The 22860-nt window shown below is 37.5% G+C and overlaps 1 protein-coding gene across 2 annotated transcripts; it reads right to left on the reverse strand.

The window, feature by feature from the left end:
• Positions 1–377: 377 nt before the first annotated feature.
• On the reverse strand, positions 378–22728 carry kdm1b (lysine (K)-specific demethylase 1B). Of its 2 annotated transcripts, none has more exons than XM_002932678.5 (21): positions 22494–22728; positions 21001–21103; positions 19833–19957; positions 19107–19196; positions 18074–18185; positions 17869–17985; positions 16698–16736; positions 15091–15298; positions 12561–12745; positions 11833–12009; positions 11174–11248; positions 8977–9114; positions 8014–8185; positions 7783–7910; positions 6668–6799; positions 5258–5332; positions 4905–5021; positions 3662–3787; positions 2978–3100; positions 2368–2520; positions 378–1652 (listed from the first exon to the last, which is right to left on the reverse strand). In XM_002932678.5, exons 2-21 carry the CDS (start codon positions 21088–21090, stop codon positions 1569–1571), a joined length of 2466 nt encoding a protein of 821 aa, XP_002932724.1. In that variant the 5' UTR covers positions 21091–21103; positions 22494–22728; the 3' UTR covers positions 378–1568. The 2 variants fall into 2 exon arrangements, with proteins under 2 accessions (XP_002932724.1, XP_012820859.1); XM_012965405.3 differs by lacking the exon at positions 22494–22728 and adding an exon at positions 21197–21687.
• Positions 22729–22860: the final 132 nt, after the last annotated feature.

The following is a 22860-nucleotide window of genomic DNA, read 5'->3' on the forward strand; positions in this document are numbered from 1 at the left end:
TAGTTGGGATCAAGCACGAAGTACTGTTTTATCATTACAGAGCAAAAGGGAGTATGTTTCAAAATGGGATTATTGGATTAAAATGCAGCTTTCTGGATAATGTGGGCCATAGTGGCACTATTCTTAACCAAAGAATTCATCTGCTGCATGCCCATTAGTAACAGGAAAGCAATATCAGCAAAAGACATGTGTCCCCCAATGCTCATTAGCTGTAAATCCTAAGGTGCACAGGGGCAGGAACAATGCAGCAAATAGCACCCAGGATGTAAAGGACGCATTGGTCATATTATTCAAGCATGAAATGGCATAGAAAGGACAATACAAGAAACACTGTATTTCATTCAGTAGCTCACAGCAGCCATTAAACATGCAAGACCTTCTTGTGATAAACCTTTTATTAAAAAAAAAACAGTTCAATATTAAATTAACCATGCCTAATATTCAAATAAAAGATTTACAAACCTGTTGCCCTACAGAGAACAGGAAGAAATTAGTTGGAAAGCAAACCTGATGGATGGGATTGACAAAAAGCGAGGAAACAGATTTCTATTTACAAGAACATAAAATGTACCGTTTAATTTAAACATTTATCTGCATAAGTTTACTCACATAGTTCCATAAAACTTAAATCAGCAATAATAAATTATTGGACATGGGAGTTTAACAAAAATGCACAAGGATACTTACAATTATATAAGTAACAAAGAAGATTAATCAATGGTAAGAATTCCTTATATCCATTTATATCCATTGGATGAAAGCTTACCCAGCATAATGTCACATTGTGATTCCCTCTGATACAGAAATAATGTGTAATTTTATTTTTAAAGCCATAATCAAAAAGCCAATATAAAACCCCTGACCAACTTTCCTTGACACTTGCACAAGGAATATAGCTGGCAGGATATGTTCTTACACATCTATGAGGTTTAAAGCCCTAAGGGTTTGCAAGCCCTGCCTTCATTCTAAGTGATTAAATGCTTGTGTGTAATGTGCAAGCAGCCAGTTGGAATTAATCTTCCTGGACATGGACCTTAAAACTTGTTAGTAACTCTTTCATTGCCTCCTCCAGAGTGGCAGCAGCTCATTCCAAAACTAATGTTCTGTATTGTGACACTTGGCATAAACCTTCAGTTACTGACTTGTTTTACCACCAATCCTTATATTAAGGATGCAACCCCACATCTTTTAGATCCCACAATTCTGTTGATATACACTGGTGTATACTTCAGAAATATTAAAGAAGACAGAATATGACATTTTAGGACAAACAGATTTGTGAGATTACTAGGTAGGAAAAGCAAATAAGAAGTCATTGGCTAACACCACTGAGCTAATATTATAAACACACTGTCTAATACTCAATAACAAATGCATATTATAATAAAACATTCCCAAGTAAGCACCAAGGCCTCAGCTGCAGAAGTCAGAATGCACCAGCTGGTTTTTAGCCAAATGTATTGTAAATTTTGCAGATTACTGAATAGAAAAAATGTGGCCCTTTTGTTTGCTTTCAAAACTATATAAAAATATAAACTAGAAGAAGGGGGAAAAAAACCCCTTGTTTTTCAGGAGGTGGTTATTTTGCTCGCTTCACGAACGCCACTTAGGTAAGCGCCAGATACAGTTTGTGGGAAATGCCGATTTGTGGCCTGCGTGAAGAAAGAGAGAAATGTTTCGCATTAATGTTAATGCATTTAATGGATTATTAGCATAGAGTTAATCAATTTCTTTCTTTATTATTTAAAATGTTGTTTTGAAGGTACAGACCAAGATCAGTGCTTCTGACAGGCTCTATTCTCTGTCTTCTGAAGGGATTTCCGACCCCAGCTTGCATTCTGCCCAAAAGCTGACACTGAATTGGTTACTGCGCATGCCTTCTATGTCCTGCTTCATTGCATTGATCCCATTAGCTGAATCTTTCCAGCCAAATGTTTTGCAAATATGCAAATAAAGCAGAAGAGGGAAGGCATCTGAAGTAACCAACTAAGTGTCAACTTTCTGTTTTGGGTGGACTGCAAGCTGAGTGGGCAACCCCTTCAGCAGACAGAGGAGAGAGCCTGTGGGCAGCGCTGATCCTGGTCTGTAGCTTAAAAACTAAACATTTTAGATAATGAATATGATTTCCAAAATTTTTTTCTTGATAGGGGCTGTTCAAATTCAGACTATTGTCTGAAAATCCCTTTTAATGAAATCTATAGTTTCTTTATTTTAGCTTTTAGCGAGAGAGAAAGACTAGTCAACAAATTTGGACAGCCCTGCAACATTTAGAGTCTAGGTGAACTATCATGGAATGCATAAAATAAGAGGGAGGTCACCACATGGTACATTAATTATAATTAACATGTGACATACAGATAATCTTACCTCACCAGCAAAGAAAATTTTGCCTTGTATATCTTCTGCTAGGATGTCATAAGCTTCCCCACTTCCACCAGTCTTTACAAAACTGTAAGCCATATGTGCCCATGGGTCTTTTGCCCAGTGCGTGACAAAGTATTTGATTGGAGCTGGTACCTCCTGCATCAATCAGAAAGAGCAGAAAGAGACTGCAAGTAAGAAACCTGTATTTTCATAAAACAAATTGCTTGTGGTTTTGGGACAATTAATAGTTAATAATTAGCAGGGGCATAACAACAATACAGGTCTGCTGTATTATAATCCTCTCCCAAGACCCTTTGATGTTAAATATCGTTGCTCGCCACAATCTAGTGTTAATTAGAATGGATATATAATATGTGCTAGAATATTAAGCCACAGAGGCCTAAAGTTCTAGAAGTTCACCCATGGTAAAAATCACGGATATTAAATCACAATTAAATAAACATAGACAGAAAGACATAAGGGTAAAGTTAATGGCACATGAACCCACAGAATGGGATATGGATCCACAACTGCCATTAATAATCACATAAAGGCTTTTACTTTTTTGAATTCCATCGTACTACACAAATACTGCCCCTCTACGCTTGTTTACCTGCTCTTTAAACACCTCTCTCAGAATCACCATACACTGTTTCACTACTTGTTTATCTTCCAACTCTTGTATAGAAGTCACAGCATCACCAGTAATAACCGACATCAAGACAGCATGTTTGCCCTGTCATAAACATGGAGTATTAAAGTAGCATGATATAGAAGTACTAAGGACATGAAGTAGCAGATCAGAGAACATGTAATACAACACTGACAGATGGTTCATTACTAACACACTAACTGGGTCGTAAAACCCAGACAAAGGTATTGTCAACTTCACTAAAGGCGAAGACACGTGCAGCGATTAGCAGCTGCAACTTTTTTTTGGACCTGGGAGTATACCATGGAGAACTCCAATTCAAGACTGTGCTAGCATCTGTCTGAAAAAGTCACTGTAGTGCTGGCATAAAATGTAAAGAGCAGCACCCTTGCCTGACACAGTTTGCAATCATCATCATAACAATTTAGACTTGGGTTTTAAAATAGATTGGTCTTCTTTTGCAATTTATTTAAAATTTACTTAATTTGCATTTGTTTTAAAGACATTGGCAGTTTTATACTGATAATACCATACCTTTTGGTTCTGCAGCTCTCTAATAGAGACCCAATGGTTAATTAAGTAAGCAGGTGGCTCCCCAGTGACATGCCACTCTTAATAAATAGTTTGTCGCAATATTGTTCATACCTCTGGATCCATATCATAGAACACCCCGAAGAGTCCACGTTTATTACAGTTTGGGGGGATATGGCCAAAGAAATCAGCTCCTTGAATTTTGTTATCCCAGAACCTATAAGGAAACTGCAAAGCAATCTGCAAAAGAACAGCACAATTACAGAATTTTTAGGTCCCATTTTGTCAGGCCGATGAGCGAAGGAAAAAATACTGTAAGTGCACAACTGAATGCAGAAATGCGCAATAAGAAAAACCGAAGACACCATACAAATGAATTGGGTCTTTGCACTACCTCCAAACCCAGCTACACAGCAGGTACGACAAGCAGAGATGATGGTGTGACAAAGTCTGGAACTAATAATTAAAAGGATGCTATGAGAAACTATTTTATATATAAAATAAAATATATATATATATTTTTGGAGTGATGCCGACATTTCCCAATTAAAAAATAATAATGAAATATGTTAAATACAGGAAAAGTGACCACATGTTTAGAGGGATGCGCCGAATCCAGGATTCTGTTTGTGATTTGGCCTTTTTCGGCAGGATTCCGATTTGGGATCCAAAGATAGGATGTTTTAACCCTTCGTAAACTTATTAGAATTCGGATTTAATTCAGTATTTGCGCCAAATCCTTTACGAAGGATTCGAGAGTTCAGACGAATCCAGAAAAGTGGATTCAGTGCATCCCTAGTGTTTAGATAAATGCTTGGCATGACAAAATTGGGAAAATTTAGGGGTATTTAGATCCGCTATATCAGTACTGTCCAAATTCCGGTCTACATGGTAGAGGGCCAATAATGGAAGCCAGTTTTGCCCACTCCCCTTTTTTAAACCATACCCACTTGAAACCACACCTGTGTTATCACATGACCACACCCCTATTAATGGTGGTAGTACAGAAAAAACCTGCCATACTCTGCCTTCCCTGCCCTGCCTGTGTGTGCTAAATTCTGCTTTCCCTAGCCTAAATTCTGCTTTCCCTAGCCTAAATTCTGCCTTTTGCCAGTTGGACAGCACTGCGCTATATAATGAACAAAATAGGCTTCAGTTTTTTTCTCCTCAATTTAAGGAGCAGTGTTTGTTATTCTAATAAACACAAGATCAGACAGACTATATTACAAATGGGTTCTCAAAAAACTGATGTGCAGTTACTAATCCATGGGCCATGATTATATGCACAAATGAGGCACTTTAATGTTGTCTAGAGAAGCAGATATTGGATATTATCTGGAATATTTGGGTATCTTACTTTTTCAATGACTCCCGCACCTAAGCTGTGAATGGCTTTGACCTTTTTCTCAGGAAGAAGAGGGTTAAACTGGATGGCTCCCTTCTGTAGCAGAGCCAAGGGTACTGTAACCAAAGCCTGCAGAGAGATAAGCATGTAAATTTGTCAGATATCAAAAAGTCCAGGTTAAGATGGACCTCCATTATAGCCAGACAAAAAAGGCCAGGTCATCCTTGTGTAATTATCCTTTAAATGTAATGAAAAATCACTCATTCAGACTCTTTATAGCAGAAAAATCACTCATTCAGACTCAGCAGAGACTTTAAGCAGTGGCAAATCTCTACATGACAGAGCATAAATACTGAGATAAATACCTTTTGTGCAGTGAATGTCTGCCCATCTGCTGCAGTAATACGAACTTCTTGGCTAGTATAATCTACATTTCGGATCTATGTGAAAAAAAAGTATTACAAATAATAATAAGTAATTATTTTGGGAGAATATTGTGAATAAAAGAAATGCAGAGTAGCACTAACAAAAGCAAACAAAACAATTGCTGTGTTTCCATTACAGATTGGCTCTTTTACCTCAACCTGGCCACACACTGATTAGCCGGTTTGCCCAATTAAGACAATGACAAATGCCCAACTCCAACTACAATTGTAGCTGTGTGTTGCCCTTACAGTGGTTTTACTTTACTATTTCTAGCCCAAAATGAAAAAAAAGAAAGTCATCAAAATATGCATGTGATAATTAAACAACCTGTAGCAGGATAGGCTGTACTTTTGCTATGATTTCACATATTAAAACATGTGACTAAAGTGCACATTATTCAATTAGGTTTTGTTCTATTTGGACATACTGAAAAAAATCAATACATAGTTTGGCCAGCAGTAAAAATGGAGCACCATGCAAATAAAGTGTGGATAAAAAAAATAACGTTGTTATTTAAAGGAATATTATAAACAAGTAGCTTTTTGTATTTCATGCCTAAAGTCTACTTAGGAATTAAAAACATTATTTTTTAAATACTATGGGAGGTTTATGTCCATTTAAAGTAGTGGTTTTAGGGCTCTGGTACACGGGGCAGACGCGGCGGGGCGATTTCGGGAAATCGCCGAAAAAGCCTTGCGAGTCTTTTTCGGCGATTTGCGCGAAAAATCGCGCCGCCGCGTCTGCCATCCCGCCGGCGACTTACATGTTCGCCGGTGGGATGGCAGGGGGAAGGCAACTCGGGGAGATTAGTCGCCCGCGAGCAGGGAGTTTTGCCGCAGGCGACTAATCTCCCCGTGTACCAGAGTCCTTAGGACTTGTTCTGTTCAGACTCCTGTTAAAAATGTTCAGCATTTGTTCAGGGTCCTCCAAAGACAATAACAGGGTTATTGATAAAGGAAAACATTGGCACAGTCATTCAGCCATAGTCCCAAGAATATATGGGCCAGAAAATAAGTCCAGATAGCAAATAATTAATTACAATCTGAATTACAAATTACACTTGTATCCTGCATTTTATACATTATATATACTGCATATTATGAGTCAGTCCCTAAGCTCATGTAACAGCAGCCTGGAGCATGTTCTGTGAAAAGCTAAGGAGCTATTGGGAGCATCTTTGGAGGCAGAGATCTTCACTGCTAAGAGCTTTTGCCTTGGGCTGGTACAGAAGCATAAAACAAAAGGTGTAGCATATCTAGACTAGTTTTTTGTTGAGCTTTAGATCTCCTTTAAATACATAGGCTCAGTTTTGCCACATACTGAAACTTTGTAATGTTTCTAAAACTTACTGGTGTATTCAGACGGATATCAAGTCCTTCTGCAAGTTTATCAATGACCATGGAATATCCAGCACCCAACATTGTGTGGTCTCCTGCAAACTGGGCAAAAAATTCATTGTGGTCCCACGATCGAGCGGATACCTGAGGAAAAATATCAAAGATATTGGCAAATCTTTAAATGTGCATATTTAAGACTATACCTGATGCAGTTTGTATTGTAAACACTACAGTAGTTTTTTCCTCTCTTTCACTTTCTACTATAGTGGATGACTTATAAGTAACTTGTATAAGAGTTTTTAACAACAGGAAGCATTTTTTTAAAGTCCCCATTCGACAAGACACTCTTGTCAGTGATCAGCATCAGGGTTAACACTATCCCCAATGTGCTACTCTGCCTTTTATGGATTTGCTATTGGGCGTGTGTCTACCTTCTGGAGTGTGGATGGAGCATATGGGGCAAAGGGGCTCTGCAGAAGAATCAGTGAGAAGTCAAGCTTTCATTTTGTGTTTCAGAAAATGGGTGGCAATGTCAAGCATCCTAGTTTTTAAAAAGGGGAATGAAAAATTCTGACAGGATTGGTTTCAGAGATTTCAGAAGTATGTAATTCTGCAAGTGCTTGAAAAGGAAGAACAAAAACACTAATAGAACTTTCACAAATACAAAATGTACTGATATGTTGTACCTGATTTCAATGCTGAAAGGTAACCATTACATTCTGGTAAATTATCAAAAACCCTTTGTTTAAAAGGTAATGCAACCCCACCCTCGCCTTGTTCCATTGTGAGGTGAGGGATTCTGGGACTTGAAGTCCACTCTGCTTTCTATAGTGGGTGGGGCACAGATTCTCTGGAAAGCAGATTTCATTTCACAATGGAACAAGATGAGGGTGGAAAATAAGCTCATGCATAGGTGGATTTTTAATAAGACTTAAGGGGGATGCCATTGTATTTTAAATTTATCTTACCAAAGAGCAACAGCATTGCATCAGCTATTAATACTTGCAGTTACGTACACAAAGAAGGAATGCTGTATGTACCCATCAAGTCACCGAAACAATATACTTATGCTTTGCTGTCTTATTAAAAAATTACAAGAAAACATGATAACACATAATACAACTAGCCTTATGAAGGTTGCTGCCACAAGCATACTCCAGATTGCCCAGATGAAACTGTAAGACCTTTTCCTCCACATCTGTAAACTGGATTCCTGATTCCTGAGTAAAGGCTTTGCAAATTTCCTGTATTTTGTCTGGAAAGAGAATACGCAAGTAGAGCAAAATCTGTAATTCTGCTGTGAGGCTGTGCAAAGACTTGCTCCACCAACAAACACTAGCACATCATGACCACAATACCTCCAAGTGGTGCATCCTGATTCTGAGTCTTATCTTTCCTCCATTCTGCAACAACATCTAATACGGCATTAAAATGAAAGTCCATGCGTTTGTCAATTGCTGGGTCAGTTAGCCTCCCCCCTTCCTCAATCAGATCACATTTTTCTCGTAGCTTCCGCATTTTAATCCCAATCTTAAGAAAATAATGATAGCAGTTAGAAAACTATATCATTTGGATAGGAGAGATATCCAAGTAAGGGAACATAGTTCCCTGCAAAACAAGACAGTACTTCCAGCTTAAAAGATAGTGCTGTGTTTTTTTTAAATATGGGAAATTTATTCCAGGTTAACTATTTACAGTTTAGCTATTTTCATGGTATATTAATTGCTGAAAGATTGCAGCCTCACACAGACTTAACATTTTTTAAGAAAATACTATAAAAGCAAACCTGGAGATTTGGAGTAGGATTCCTTGTTAATTATCATGCTACATTGTAAAAACTATGGTTAGTATGGTTAGTCTCTTTCTTAAGGGCCATTTAAATACCTCATTGTATCACTTTATATTTTGCAAAAGGAATGCTTTTTGACACTAATGTAGAAGACATAAAAAGGCAGTCTAAAAAAATATTTTATGAACTATCCTAGTACTGTATATTAAATATTTATTAAAGTAAAAAAAAAAATTCTGTAGTTAAGTCACTCCTCTTGTGGCTACCTTTGGAACTACAGGAAAACATACATTTTCCCGATAGCCATAAGAAGCACTAAGGAAAGAGGGTTACAACGTCCTCAGGTATGATATGCTTAATACGGACCTTTAAAAAGGTACCAGAGTAATAAATCTATTAAATTTTTCATACATTGTTTCTAGAAGCAATTCTAGTCAGGAAAATGAACCAACATGCTACAAGCTAAGGTGGAATAGCAGACTTAAGCAGTGTTCTCAATTTCTAAATGGACACTGTTACCAAAGAAACCCACTTGCTCACACATTATCGCTATGGGGTTGTTGATGCAGCCATTAACAATTTGGGCTCCTTTTCCAACAATGACTCCTTTGAATGACTTTTCATCCCAAACACGCCCTCCAATCCTATCTCTGGCTTCAACAACAGTGACCTATGAACAAAAGCAAAATGAATAAAAAACAGATAGTTCCCTCAATAAAGTCAACTTAACTTTATTAAGTAGTTTCTAGTCTATTAAATGTTGCAAAAGGCAACAGCAAGGTGCAGAGTGACTTACCACCAAAAATGCCTAAAATAACAACGCCCTAAAATTACATGGATTTAAAGAAATAAGTGACCAAACTCAACCAGATCAGAGCCTTGCAATCATTTACATAAAGGCATTTAAGACACTTCGGGGCCTGATTCACTAAAGTGCGATTTAACGTGCGCTATTTATAGCGTGCGGTAAAATTTTTACCGCGTCTTAATTTTGGCGATTTTTTGCACGATTCACTATAAGCATACTCGCGCTTTTTTACGCGCGATATTGCATGCGTTATTTAACTCGCGAAGACTATTTCAATGCGGTATTTGCTGGTACATGTGCTAAATTACGCCCGCGAATAGTCACCGCATATGAATGGTAGCTTAGAAATAGTGTATAAAAATTGTCGCCGCATATAAATGGTGTATATAAATATTAGCCACATATAAATGGTATCATATAAATAGTAGATGCTTATAAATAGTAGCCACTAGTGATGAGCAAATGTGTTCTGGTTATCTTTAGTGAAAATTAGCAAATCTTTCGAAAGATCCACGAAACGGCAAAAATGTTGTGCGGGCAAAAAAATTGTTGCTGTGACTATTATTTTTTGACGCTTGTATAAATTTTTGTATGTGCGGTGAATTTTTGCGTGGCAAATTTTTTCAGGCGTTTCGCCATTGGCGGATTGTTTTGCGAAACGCATGAAAAAATCCGCCGCAAAAAAATTCAACGCACGTCCAAAAATTTGCTGCGAATCCATGCCTGGCGAAACATTTCATCACTTGTAGCCAAATATAAATAGTCGCGCAAATGAACGCATGCCATGTTAGCCATACACGCCAATACTTGCAGAAAATTACTGTATTAAAAATGACCATTTCCCTGCAAACTGGCGGCTGCGTCACTCTAGGGGAAACACATACTTGAATAAATAACACTGTAAGTCCATATTTTATTGCAAAAAATAATTTACTGTACTTTTGTATAATTTTTCGCCTGCCTGTAGTAGGTGTTAATTTTCGCATAGCCGAATGCGATATTTAGCGCGCAAAAGTTATAGTGAATCATGCGATCATATTCTTTTCAGCACGGAAATGAACGTATGCGGTAAAACTAGCGCGAGAAATACCGCATGCAAAAATGCGACTTATCGCATGCGGTAATGCTGTAGTGAATCGCGCGCTAATTGTCGCGTCTTTTTTACCGCAAAAAAGCGTGCGATAAACTTTAGTGAATCAGGCCCTTCATGTTTGTAGCTGCTTGTGGTAGCTGGTTATGAACGGTACTAGCACAATATGGTATTAGTTACTCATGATAAATTTTCACTACCAAGGACAACTAATCTGCAAATCCTTTTCCAACTGGCAATAATGTCAATGGCCTGTGGAAAAACATATGCGGTGGCTTCATTTTTCCCAAAGTTGCCAAAGGTTCCTCACAAGCAGTGATGAACCAATCAATTTGCGAATTGGAGGAACAAAAAAAAATTAAATTATTATTATCCAAAGAAATCATTGCAAATATTTTACTACGGTTTAATAAAGCACAATATGCTTAAACTAACTAAATATAAATCTTGTTTCTCTCAGTCTTGGCATTCATAATCAAAGCAAACAGGCCTATTTTTGCTATTTTGTGGATACTGTTAAGGCAAGCTTTGCATCAAAATCTTGTTTATGTCCCAGAATCTAGCACCTGATGCCCGTGCCCATGCAGAGGCTAAGCCATTATAGACTAAGGAAGGAGGTAAAATGTGAGGAGTGCAGTGACATCTAGAAAGTGCTGAATGGAAAGTGAAAGTAATTATCTTTCCCGCCTCTATGTTTATTTTGTAAAGGACTTTTATTATATATCTTTATATGTGTGGATAAGGGTCCCCCTTTCAAAAAAACTTAGGAGAAAATGTTTAAGAAGTTTGAAAGAACATATAATATAAACACTTAAATCTACTTTGTTTTACCTTAATCCCAAAATTATGTAGCTGCCGAGCAGCTGCCAATCCAGCTGGGCCAGCCCCAATGACTATAACAGATTTCTGGAACAGAAAAAAAACTGAACTAAAAACACTTTAATTGGCAATGCCTAGCAATAGTATCCTTGCCTGTATTGAACTAAACTCATCATTCCAATGTTAGTATATCAAACACAAACACTGTTTTGTGATATTGTAAAATTAATAAAAAATGTACCTTTAAAAAACAAAAAAAACAAAAACACTCCAATTGTTGCAATTAGAATGCTTTGCTTAAAGTAAAATGTGTAGATCTGACTAGACCAATCACTAAATTATAAGAAGTCTGTCATGTGCCATGCCATGCGTGCGTTTGGCATTTCGTTTTCAACAGATTAGTACATATTGCTATATGTGTGCCATAGCAATGGTTAAGGTTCAACTTCCTTGTGTATGTTGACATGTTTTTTTTGTCTAGTATTCCAATGCTATTTGATGGAAATATCAAATCATATGTTTTCCGCAACACATTTATACTCTACATACCCCACTAAAATTTAGAGTTACAAAATGAAAAGTGATTTTCAGCAGATTTGCAGTTTTTGAGCAACTTTTATATGAGCCATGTTAGTTAGCTATTTGAAAATTGTAAAGACAGCAGTTCTTACATTGTGGTATTCCTTTGGAAGGAGGTACTGGCCTGGTGAGACAGACAGAACTCCAGTGTTAACCAAACCTTTTCTACTCATGAAATACAGAATCCTTTCCATCTCCTGCACACACCTGATTCGGACCAGCCCCCGCACCATTATATGATGAGAACAGATCTGTGGGGTAAGCACTTCCTGTCATGAGAAAACAACAAAAAAAAATTGAAAATGTTTGCTTCCTGAAAATAAAACATATTAAAAGATATCCTTCACTGACGTACAAGAAAGGAAACGAAAATCCAATTAACACCTGCTATATGAAGTACCTCCTCAAAAGGTCTGCTGCACATGAACAGAGGTTCAGAGGAGCACATATACTCCCTACCATGGCCCAATGACAAAGTGTATTATTTGTTTGTGGAATTTTCTGCAGCTAAAAACATATGCTTCTTGGAGTTGTACTCCAATCAGTTCTAAGTTTGGTGTAAATATTTACCTGATAAGATACAGCTTGCAGAGGTTTTTGCAGTTTATTGATTTGATTCTCTAAAAAGTGTTTCCATAAATAAAAAACTACTACCTGTATAGGCTACATTTAAAACAGAAAAAATGTTACTTTTGATTACAAAGCAATATTACATACAATCACAGATATTGGCACGTTTACAGCAATATTGGACATAACTGGTGAAGCAAAAGTAGCATTTTCCATCTGGTTAGAGCTGTGTGGGTAATTAAAGTCTTACCTTGCAATTGATGTGCCATAGGGCCAGTATTAGGTTTCTCAAAGCCAAATACATGGTTGGATCTCTGGAATACTCAGGAAACTCATAGAGCTCATCCAATTCCATGACATCTGGCCTGACACAAAGAGCTTTCCCACATTCATTGGGCTGGTAAAAAGGCTGGAAGTAGGGGTTAATACCAGAAGCTGAAAACATAGCAAAACAAAATTGATTTAAGAGAACTCTTCCATTGGAGGTTCTATCTTAAACGATGATCCAGTTACATTTCTTTTCTACTAACAAGAGAAGTTATATATATATTTGTATATTACCAATAACTAATACAACCTCCAATGCACTGTGGTCAAGCTTCTGTAGTTTTGTTTCACAGTATGATGGGACACAATACTCACATCAGTTTTATACATGTCACTATAACTTTGATTCCATTCTGTTTCGTTATTAGCATTTCAGAACAGCTTTTATAACTATTACTATTTGTTGGCTACATTCTGCATCCAAAATGAAAGTGTTGCGACCTACAATATGTATGACACAACACTCTTCTATCTCAGTACTGTCTCTACATGTTTTTTGGATCAACACTTTCACTTTACTGTTCTTCCCCTGTGTTTCTTCCCTATACAAATCTTAACTACTGTATTTTGCTCCTTGTTTCTCGTTTCCACATTCTGTGCTGTAAGCAACGACCTTGCGTAAGTACATTGCATCCAGAGCACCACAATAGGAATTGTGACTTAAAGCTATCACCTTCTGACCCCCCCTTTGTGACCATGTAATGTTAACCCTTAATTTGCCAGTACAATACAGAGAATTAATGGGTGGTGAGGCACTGTGCAGTGGTGTTCGCCCTTTATCCCCTATAAACGGTCAGCTATTCCCTCCTCTATAAAGTATACGGAGCCGCCAGGTCTGGTGGTAAAAATGAGGAACGGAAGTTTTCTCCCCTCCGTTTGAAACAAACAGTGACCTATACACAGTATTTTGGCCTGAATTGAACCATTCCTATAACAGGCAGTCAGGGCTTTACACTATTGCGACCTCTGCAAAGACCGCTTCTATTATGAGTGATCTGGTTAGTGAGTTCCCGCACCCCCACAGCTTCCGTAACATCAGCTGTCAATTAATACAGTGCCGCTTCTGCATGGGGCGAGCGTGTGCGCAACTTGAAGGAAGAAATCAAGGACACTTAGAGGTTGAGCATTAGCATGGACGTATTTGCCACATGTCCTTCCATATGACCACACGGCCCCCTTCACACTCCTCAGGACGCTCGGTACTGCATGGGAGCTGCAGTTCAGCTATACAGGTGGTTTTTACATTTTGTTTCTTTCACATCTTTTCTTTTTTAGACTTCTACCTTTCCTTTTATGTTTACTTGGTATTTTGTATCACATTTTGGTTTTGTAATGTTATTTAATTTAATTTATTTACATATGTATATACAACAGTGGGTGTTTACTGCTTACTGTAAGCTCTGCAAACGCTACAACTTCCAACAAATCTGGCAGCCCCAAACCTGTATTCACACTATTTGGCAACTCAGGTTACAGTAGCCCACAACTGGGCCACCACATCTTTGACAAATGCAGCAACTCTCTTCGAGGCGCAAATACTGGGATCTCTGGAGGAACTGAAAAACTTACTGTACAGGGGTATCAAATGTAATTAAAAAAGTTTCCCACTAATGAGAGCAATGGTGAAAGCTTGGCAACAAGCACTCCAGTACTATCCAAAGAATCAACAGCACTGCTCAGGCCACACCCAACTATGGTGCAATCCACATTTACAACACTTTAATACCGTACCAGCCCCTCAACTGTGGGCACAATACGATATTAAATACATCGCTGATATAATGGGAAATGGTAGCATACTGTCATTTCCAGACCTTAAAGGAACAGTAACACCAAAAAATAAAAGAGCTTTAAAGTAATAAAAATATAATGCACTGTTGCCCTGCACTGGTAAAACTGGTGTGTTTGCTACAGTAACACTACTATAATTTATATAATAAGCTGCTGTGTAGCCCCGGGGGCAGCCATTCAAGCTGGAAAAAAGGAGAAAAGGCACAGGTTACATAGCAGATAACAGATAAGTTCTGTAGAATACAATAGTGTTTTATCCGTTATCTGCTATGTGCCTGTGCCTTTTCTCCTTTGAATGGCTGCCCCCGGGGCTACACAGCAGCTTATTTATATAAATTATAGTAGACTTTCTGAAGTAAACACACAACTTTTACCAGTGCAGGGCAGCAGCACATTATATTTTAGTTACTTTTATACACTTTCATTTTTTGGTGTTACTGTTCCTTTAAACAAAAATATATTCTTCCCAATAGAATGCTATTCCGCTATTTACAACTGAGGCATGCGACAGCAGCTCAGTTTAGTAACCAGCCATAGCCTTCATGCAGATAAAGCAGACTAAATGTATTCAATCTAGTATGACATGAATAAAAAAACAAAACAAATTATAAACTAAGCATTTAAAGAGCAGACTAGGTAGGTAAAATTGAAATAGTTCTTACCTACAGCATTGGCAGAAGCACCTCTGGATTGATCCAGTTTCCCTGAGTGGCCTTCACGATGTAAACGATTAGTGCTGGTGCAGGATGGACTCATACCTACACAGTCTGGGTAATAGGCAGCCAACAAAGTAGCAGAAGGGCTGTCCTTCAATAATGGAGGTAGAATGAGCATGGAATACCATGAGTGAGTCGACACTTCAGAAACTCTCTGCCAGTAAGTGCAAACACATATTTTAGTACACAGTTAATGGGAAAGTAGATGACATGCAAATAAATTATTGTGTGAACAGACATCTAACAAAATCTTCCTAACAATGCTCTTGGCACTATGATTTATCAAAGCACTTTTGTCATTGAGAATTTTGACGCAAATATATCTTATCGCCGATTATCACATTCATGCTATTATACAAGTTGTTTCTAAAGGTTTACTAAAGATTATTGACAGAACTGTCACCAAATAAAGACAAAGTTGCCGCCAATTTTTATTGCTAGCTGTAGAGTGGTGTTATGTGAAACAAAGCCAAAAACCATACAGTGGTAGCGATAAAAAGTCAGTTTTTATACATCAGCAGCGAAAATTAGTGCACTGGGGAATAATGATACTTGTAAATGTATTATTGAATTAATTAAAAATAATATGTGAAAATAACCAATTCCTGAAATTATTTTCTTGACCATAAGTACATTTATAAATTGCTAATAAATACTATTTTATATAAACTATTCATTATTGGGGCCATTGGCAGTGGTGAAAAAAAAATCAGCAAGATTTATAGCAGAATATGCAGTTAACCAAAATAAGCGCCAAAGAACTCCCAACTAGCCAGAAATAACACAGAAGGTAAACAGACGCTTTAAACTCGATTCTAAAAACTTTTCCATCTCAAGCTTGCAAGAAATTATGTTGTTCAGTATGTTTGGAGACCTCTAACTTTGTGCTTAATAAGAGGTCTGAGTGAGGTGGGACGCCACTTGCTATCAGCTTTATATTGTATTGCATATTGTGATGTGGTAAAAGTGCTGGAAAATGTATGGCACAAATAAAGGATACTTTTTCTACTTTTCAATACATTAGTGTGCCCCAAGTCTTTCTATGTTCTATTCTTTTTACGTTTTTATACATTTAGGGTGTAATGGGAGCACCTGCTCATATTTGAGGATTTATATTTATGAATTTGTACAAATTGCCATTTTGATTATTGTGTCTTTTCCAATATATTAATTTTACAATGAATAACCTGTAACCCGGAAACATCAATGGTACTCTGCAACTGTAGTTTCAATGTCTAAAATGATATGATCTAAGGCATATAAAGTATTAAGCTGAGGGCCACAAGGGCCAGGCCAACAGGCTACCAGCTGGACAGCCCTGATATAAATATTTAAAATTATTTTATATAATTTCAGAGACACACAAATGCATAATTGTGTTATCTCAAATCAGCCATAGAAGAAAGCAAATATGTCTAAAAATCACAATATATAAACAGCCTATAAAATCTGATGTAATAGCTTTCTTTGGATGCTTAAAGCCATCAGTCACTTAAACATCCAATCAACAATGCTGAAGAAAAAAAAAAAATATATATAGCCCAGTAACTCACCAAGTCTTCTGGCATGGAGCACTGATCTGACCCCTCAGTCTGATAGCAAAATATTCAAAAGGCAAAAATCAGTTTTCAGCAATGATCAGAAACATACATTGCACAATCAGCATGTAAGTAATGTATGAATACTAAAACAGAAACTCAACTAAAGACTGTCAGTATGTTTTGTATGTAGTACATGTTACTGCTATTGCATTATGGCCAAATGTGTTTAGTCACAGACCTCTACAATTCAAGATGATTACTGTTACTAGTATTATTAGTAATAATAAAATGCACCCTGCTAATTTACTTTTAGGTACTATTACGCATGCTATGCAGATTTAAAGAATATGTACTTTAACAGCTACATTTACACAGAAAGTTGCTCCACAGCTGGTTCTTCACATGGACCTAAACGATTAAATCAGCCCAATTTTGTCCACCACCTTGGTGTGCTGATCATGCAAAGAGCATCGTTTGGTGTCCTCAGCTAAAAAGTACGGTAGATCTTTCTATGTATGGCCAGCTAAAAATACTTGTCCATGGCTAAATAGCATTCACTGCAATAATGGCATAACTATAGAGGAAGCAGACCCCACATTCACGGGGGGGGGGGCATACCCTGGGGTCTGCTCCCTTTATAGTTGTAGAAAATAGTATCTGTCCACCCGCCTTGCTTGCATCCCCCTCCTTCCCAGGTGCTCTCCTACCTAAAAGAAAGCAGGCAGGGCAGGCTGCCATTTCTGTGCACTCTGGGCCCCTTTGCAGATTCTTTGGCGAGGGGGCCCGAGGGGGCCACAACTTCAACTTTGCTTAATTACAAGTTATGATGCAAGTTTGTCTTAAATAATTTGTATGAGAATGCAGTCACTTCCAGCATGGCAATGAACATGGCATTGGCATGGTTTACATGTAGAACACTAGGTGCAAATCAGTAGCATGTGTAGGTAAACTGGATTAAGGAAACTTCAGAAGCAATGGCTCTTCAAGGAAGGGTTCCCTGCTAACATTTTTAACTGGCTAGAGACTAATCAATTCTAATTGGTGATTGTTTGCTATGGGCAACTGCACCTGTTTTAAAACTGTGCACAATTCATCAAAACAGGCTGAACCACAGAAATCTGCATGTGGCCACTTACACTTCATGTAGTCATAAAATTTGGTTCCTTCCCAAAAGTGTAGTTACCTTGACAGAGTTATTCATCTTCATGCCACATTTATATGTTTTTGCCATTTGTGTTGTTAACTGAATTTCCTTTGTTAGCTGTCGCCATTTTCCACATTCCAGTTTGGTGCACTGGACCTACAAGTATTCAGAAAAAGGATTTCATTCTAACAGACACAATCAAACAAGGGTGAGAAAAAGGTTTACAAAGAATTGAGACGCTTACCCAATATGGAAGTTGCTGGTCTGCCATGTATGCTTTAGGGCTGGGTTCACTTTTGCCATTACTTGTCCAAATTCGCTTCCATGATGAGTATATATCATACCCATCTTTGTGACTAAAAGGAAGAGAACATATAAGCAGGCAAACCCAATTAGCTTGACACCATTTTTACGTTTACATGTTATCCCAACTCAACTTACTAATACACTGCAACCTATGTGTCATATGGGCAATTCACTGGTTGCAACTATCAGCCTGATGTGTATAGAGTGACGTAATGATCCTTGGCTGGGCCCAGGATCAATCAACAACCAAAAATATGAAACAAAATAGACTAAAGAAATCCCAGCAGCCTCCATAGTTAAAGGCTGTTTTTTTAATTAGTCAAGATGTCATTTAACAAAAGCTGCTAGTTTGATCAGCCTTAATTTACAGGTAGGTCATAAACTTATGGAGGAAAACAGTTCTGACAGCAGACCTGGCATACCAACAGCTGTAGGGTTTACAGGGTTACATATTTATGTATGTATGTATGTATGTATGTATACCTTTATTTATAAAATAAATTTAAAGCAGAGGGTTACCTTCAAGTTAACTTTTTATATTATAAAATGGACAATACATTTTTATCAACCTTTCAGTTGGTTTTCATTTTTAGAGTTTTTAATTATTTGCCTTCTTCTTCTGACTTTCAGATAGCTTTCAAATAGGGGTCACTGACCCTGATAACATATAAACCTCTGCTCTGTGAGACTATAATTTTACTGTTATTATTTTTTTTTCTCTTTCTATTCAAGTCCTCTCAGCCAAACACTGCTGCTGGTTGCAAGCGTAATTTGAACATCTAAACTAGACAGATGCTTAACAAAAAGTGAAATAATTGAAAAAAACAAAAATTTAAAATGAACACAAAATATAAATTGTCTCACAATATCACTCTCTACATTATACTAAAATTTAATTAAAAAAAGAACAATCCTTTTTTATGTAAAACCTGCTAATCTCTATTTTTTTTTAAATATACATAGTCACCTACCTTCTATAATAATGGTCAAAGCATTCATTGCAAAAATGCTCACCACAAGAAAGATGATACCATCTTGATGTGTAACCATTTTTAGCACATCTGAAACAAAAATGTAAACAGATAAAAATCCTTGGTAAATAACTCCAAATAATCATGGTAAGAGACCTAGATAAAAATAGAAATTCTGATACACACTTATTTCAAGTATTTTAATAGGAATGTAGCATAATCACATCAGATCAAACCTAGCAAGATGCCATAAAAGTAAATGGCTGGAGGATATTTTACATTTTGACTTGTAGATAACAACAGCCAAGGGTTTGTGAAAATGAGTCCCAACCTATGTTTTTACCCACACTATGGAAAGTCTGCAAAAAGATGTATCAAGCAACATATATGTATTATTCTGAAAATAATAATAAAAAAATATTATTATTAATATAATATAATTAATAATAATCCCCAGAGTTTATATCCCCAGTATTTTTCCCCTATATTCACCTTTCCACAAGCTACACAACTCTAAGTAATCAAGACAGCACTCCACCACATTCTTAAGTTAAAATGCTTTTATTTAACATTTTGAACAGACCACAGGAGTCTGCTAGCATAAACAAGACCTCGCATCAGTGTGATCTGAGCATAAAATTGGGCTTAAAACAATGTTTGCTGTAGCATTTGATAAGTCTAACTAAAAAAAAAAAAAAGTCCATTGTTAGTAAGCAGTAAACCCACCTTTCAGCTGCACTGGCAAAACAAACTGGGCATGTTGCAGTGCAGCCTGCTTTTTCACATTTTCTGTATTTTTTTTCTGAATAATCTTCATCTTCCTCCAAGCTTTCATTAGCTTTCTTCTTCACCTGGATGAAATAAAAAGCATTGCTCTCAAAATGTCAAATTTCAATGGGCCTTTTTGAAAATCTTCCCTCTCCCATAGCCACTAATAAATTACATATGTCTATTGTACAGCGCTGCGTACATAAGTGGCGATTTATAAATAAAGATATACATAAATATGGCACTTCAGTTGGACCTAAAAACTAGTTACCTGTGGTGGGTTTGTACTGTTGGTTTTACATTAAACCAGCGTCCTGGTACAGTACTAACATGTTAAAGGAACTGTAACACAATTTTTTCACATTCAAAATATCCTTTCTAAATACTTTGATTAGCAAATACAACATAGTAAAATATCAATAGAATAATAGAAGCAGCTCTCTCCCTACTTTTGTAGCACACTTCTGGGTTTCTCCCCCCTCAGTTCCCCCCCTTTCCCTGTGCAGGTTCAGATAGCGATTCGATTCGTTCCTACAGGCAGACAGTGTTATCTAGGAAGAAGAAATGCTTTATTACCTATCCCTCTTCCAGCACCATCGCTGAAAAACCCAATAAATCACTCACAGGACGGAATCTCCGACTCTAAAGAATGCAGCAAATGAACTTCCGGATTAACCAGGAAGTCAAGCAGTAGCCAGATCGCCGTTCAAGCTTTGCAATCAGTGGTAATGTATTTTATTCAAAAACCACTTATCATATTGCAATTTTTTTCTGATACATATGTTAATAAAAGTATGTAGAAGGGATATATTTAGAGTTTATTTTTTGTGTTACTTTTCCTTTAAAACCAACATCTTGCCTCTAACCTGCCCCGCACCCCAGCTTTTTTTGAATATAGAGCAGCAGGGCTTTATGAAAGCGCTATCTAGGAAATATAGTATGAACTCTGCTAGAGTGTGTTTCGCTGTGCTGTAATGAAATATGACAACACACACACAAACACAACAGTGGGGTAATGTCTAAAATATAGTAGAGTGGTTTAAAAATCTTATCTGGCACCGGTTTGTTCCCAAAACTGTGCAATACTATAAATCCAGGCCACCATACATAAGGCTACATCTGATACCTGTCTGCCCGATGATCGAACAGGTTGGTTGTCAGAACATTGTTCATATAAGCTGGCTTTCTTTTTGGCTCTCCCTTTTGTTCCTGACATTGCTTGCTGCAACCTGTAAGTTAATACACGATCAGTTACTCGGTGTACATCTAATGCAAACCTACAAATAAACCACAAAAAAGAGATATCAAAACTGTAAGCATACCTTTAACTTGGGGACACACCCTTCTTGGACAATTGCTGTTAGAAATCAAAACCTAACTTGCATATTCAGATTTATGAAAAATCCCCAAAAAATTGCATCATCTGTGAACATGTTGTACAGGGCATGTAATTCTCATGACATTAAGGATTTGAATTTGGCTTTGCTAAATTCTGAAAAAAGCACTAAGATTCTGAATACTGAATTTGGTGCATCTCTACAAATATTTCATGGGGTGCTCAGAAATATTCATATACATAACATAAAATAATTCACATTGCCACCTTTATTTGAAACTTTGCCATGCTCTTCTCACATTACATCCTGAGGCTAATTTACCAACACTGGACCATTCTACTCATATCAATCGATCATGCATATAGACCCATGAATACTCTGTAAAATATATATTTTAAAAAGAAGCTTGTCATCAGTGCTGCAATTATCCTGGCTTCTGCTTTAAAACCCAGTGGGCGAGCTTCAGCCTATAGTATAAACCCATGTAAATGGGATTTTTCTTTTTAGGAGTTCATTCATTCCCAGAATTCCTTTTGTTTACTTTTATCTGTATGAGGCAGTCTCCTTAATGATTTGTCAATTAAACTGCACTGAGTGATGGAAATTTTTAACTTTACTTAGTTGTGTATTATAATAATGTACCACCTATTGTAAAATAAAAGAATATTAAGTCACCTTAGAGTTCCATGACCCATACTCGCCTATTGGCCTCATGCCAGGAAGAGAATGTAATAAGTCAGACAGATACTGCTTTCAGTAGCAATATCATTTAAAAGCAATAATATATTTGACTGAATGTAAATGAATGAATTACATTTTCTTTCACTAGGCAAAGCTTGTGGATGGAGAGCTCCTTTAACTTTAAAGCCCTCTTTGCCCCATCTAGGGGCTTGTATAATGTATGTTTTGGGGAGTTTCTGAAATAGTTTTGTAATAAAGCATTACAATTTCTATAACAGCACCCACCAAAGTCTCAGTGTTACTGCCATTCAGTTGATGTAGGAGCTTGTGATTGTGCCAAAAGCTACACAAGTGTAATGGGAAAGCAGGCAAGTACAGCTGAGCCCATTCCTTTACGCCTGTAACCTCAGACTCCCTACTACACACATCATAGAATAGCTCTGTAGGCACCTGCATTCTACATAGCTTTAAGTGAGTCTCCAGCTGCAGCTAAGCACCCCGCATCCCCCATGAATGTATCCTAACATGCTGCGATTTTAGTTGGGCGCTGGAAAGCCATAATCTGCACGGCCCAGCAATGACACGTTCTAGAGTCGCACACCTTAGCGAGACAGAAGCATTGCCTTGCGTTCAGCTCAACCCGTTCCACTTCTGTTCCCTTGCTGCAGCACGCAGGCCGAAGGGAAAAGATCCACAGAGAACACGTCTAGAGGGACAGCCTATGTCCGGATCTGCTCCAACTCCACCTCCTGTCTTCTCAGTGCACAGGGGGCTGCAGAGCATGCAGCAACAACCCACAGACTACGCACAACCAGGGCGGAGAGACTGGGCATGCGCAACTCTACAGTTTATTCTTCCTCTTTCTTGTCGCAACCAGATTTTCATTGGAGCTTCCTGCAGAATAACTTAAGATAGGGGCGGCTGCTTATGAAGTAGAATCGGCCATCTTTATCTGGGGTAAAGCAAAT

Source organism: Xenopus tropicalis, chromosome 6 (genome assembly GCF_000004195.4).
Source record: "Xenopus tropicalis strain Nigerian chromosome 6, UCB_Xtro_10.0, whole genome shotgun sequence".
NCBI lineage: Eukaryota > Metazoa > Chordata > Amphibia > Anura > Pipidae > Xenopus > Xenopus tropicalis.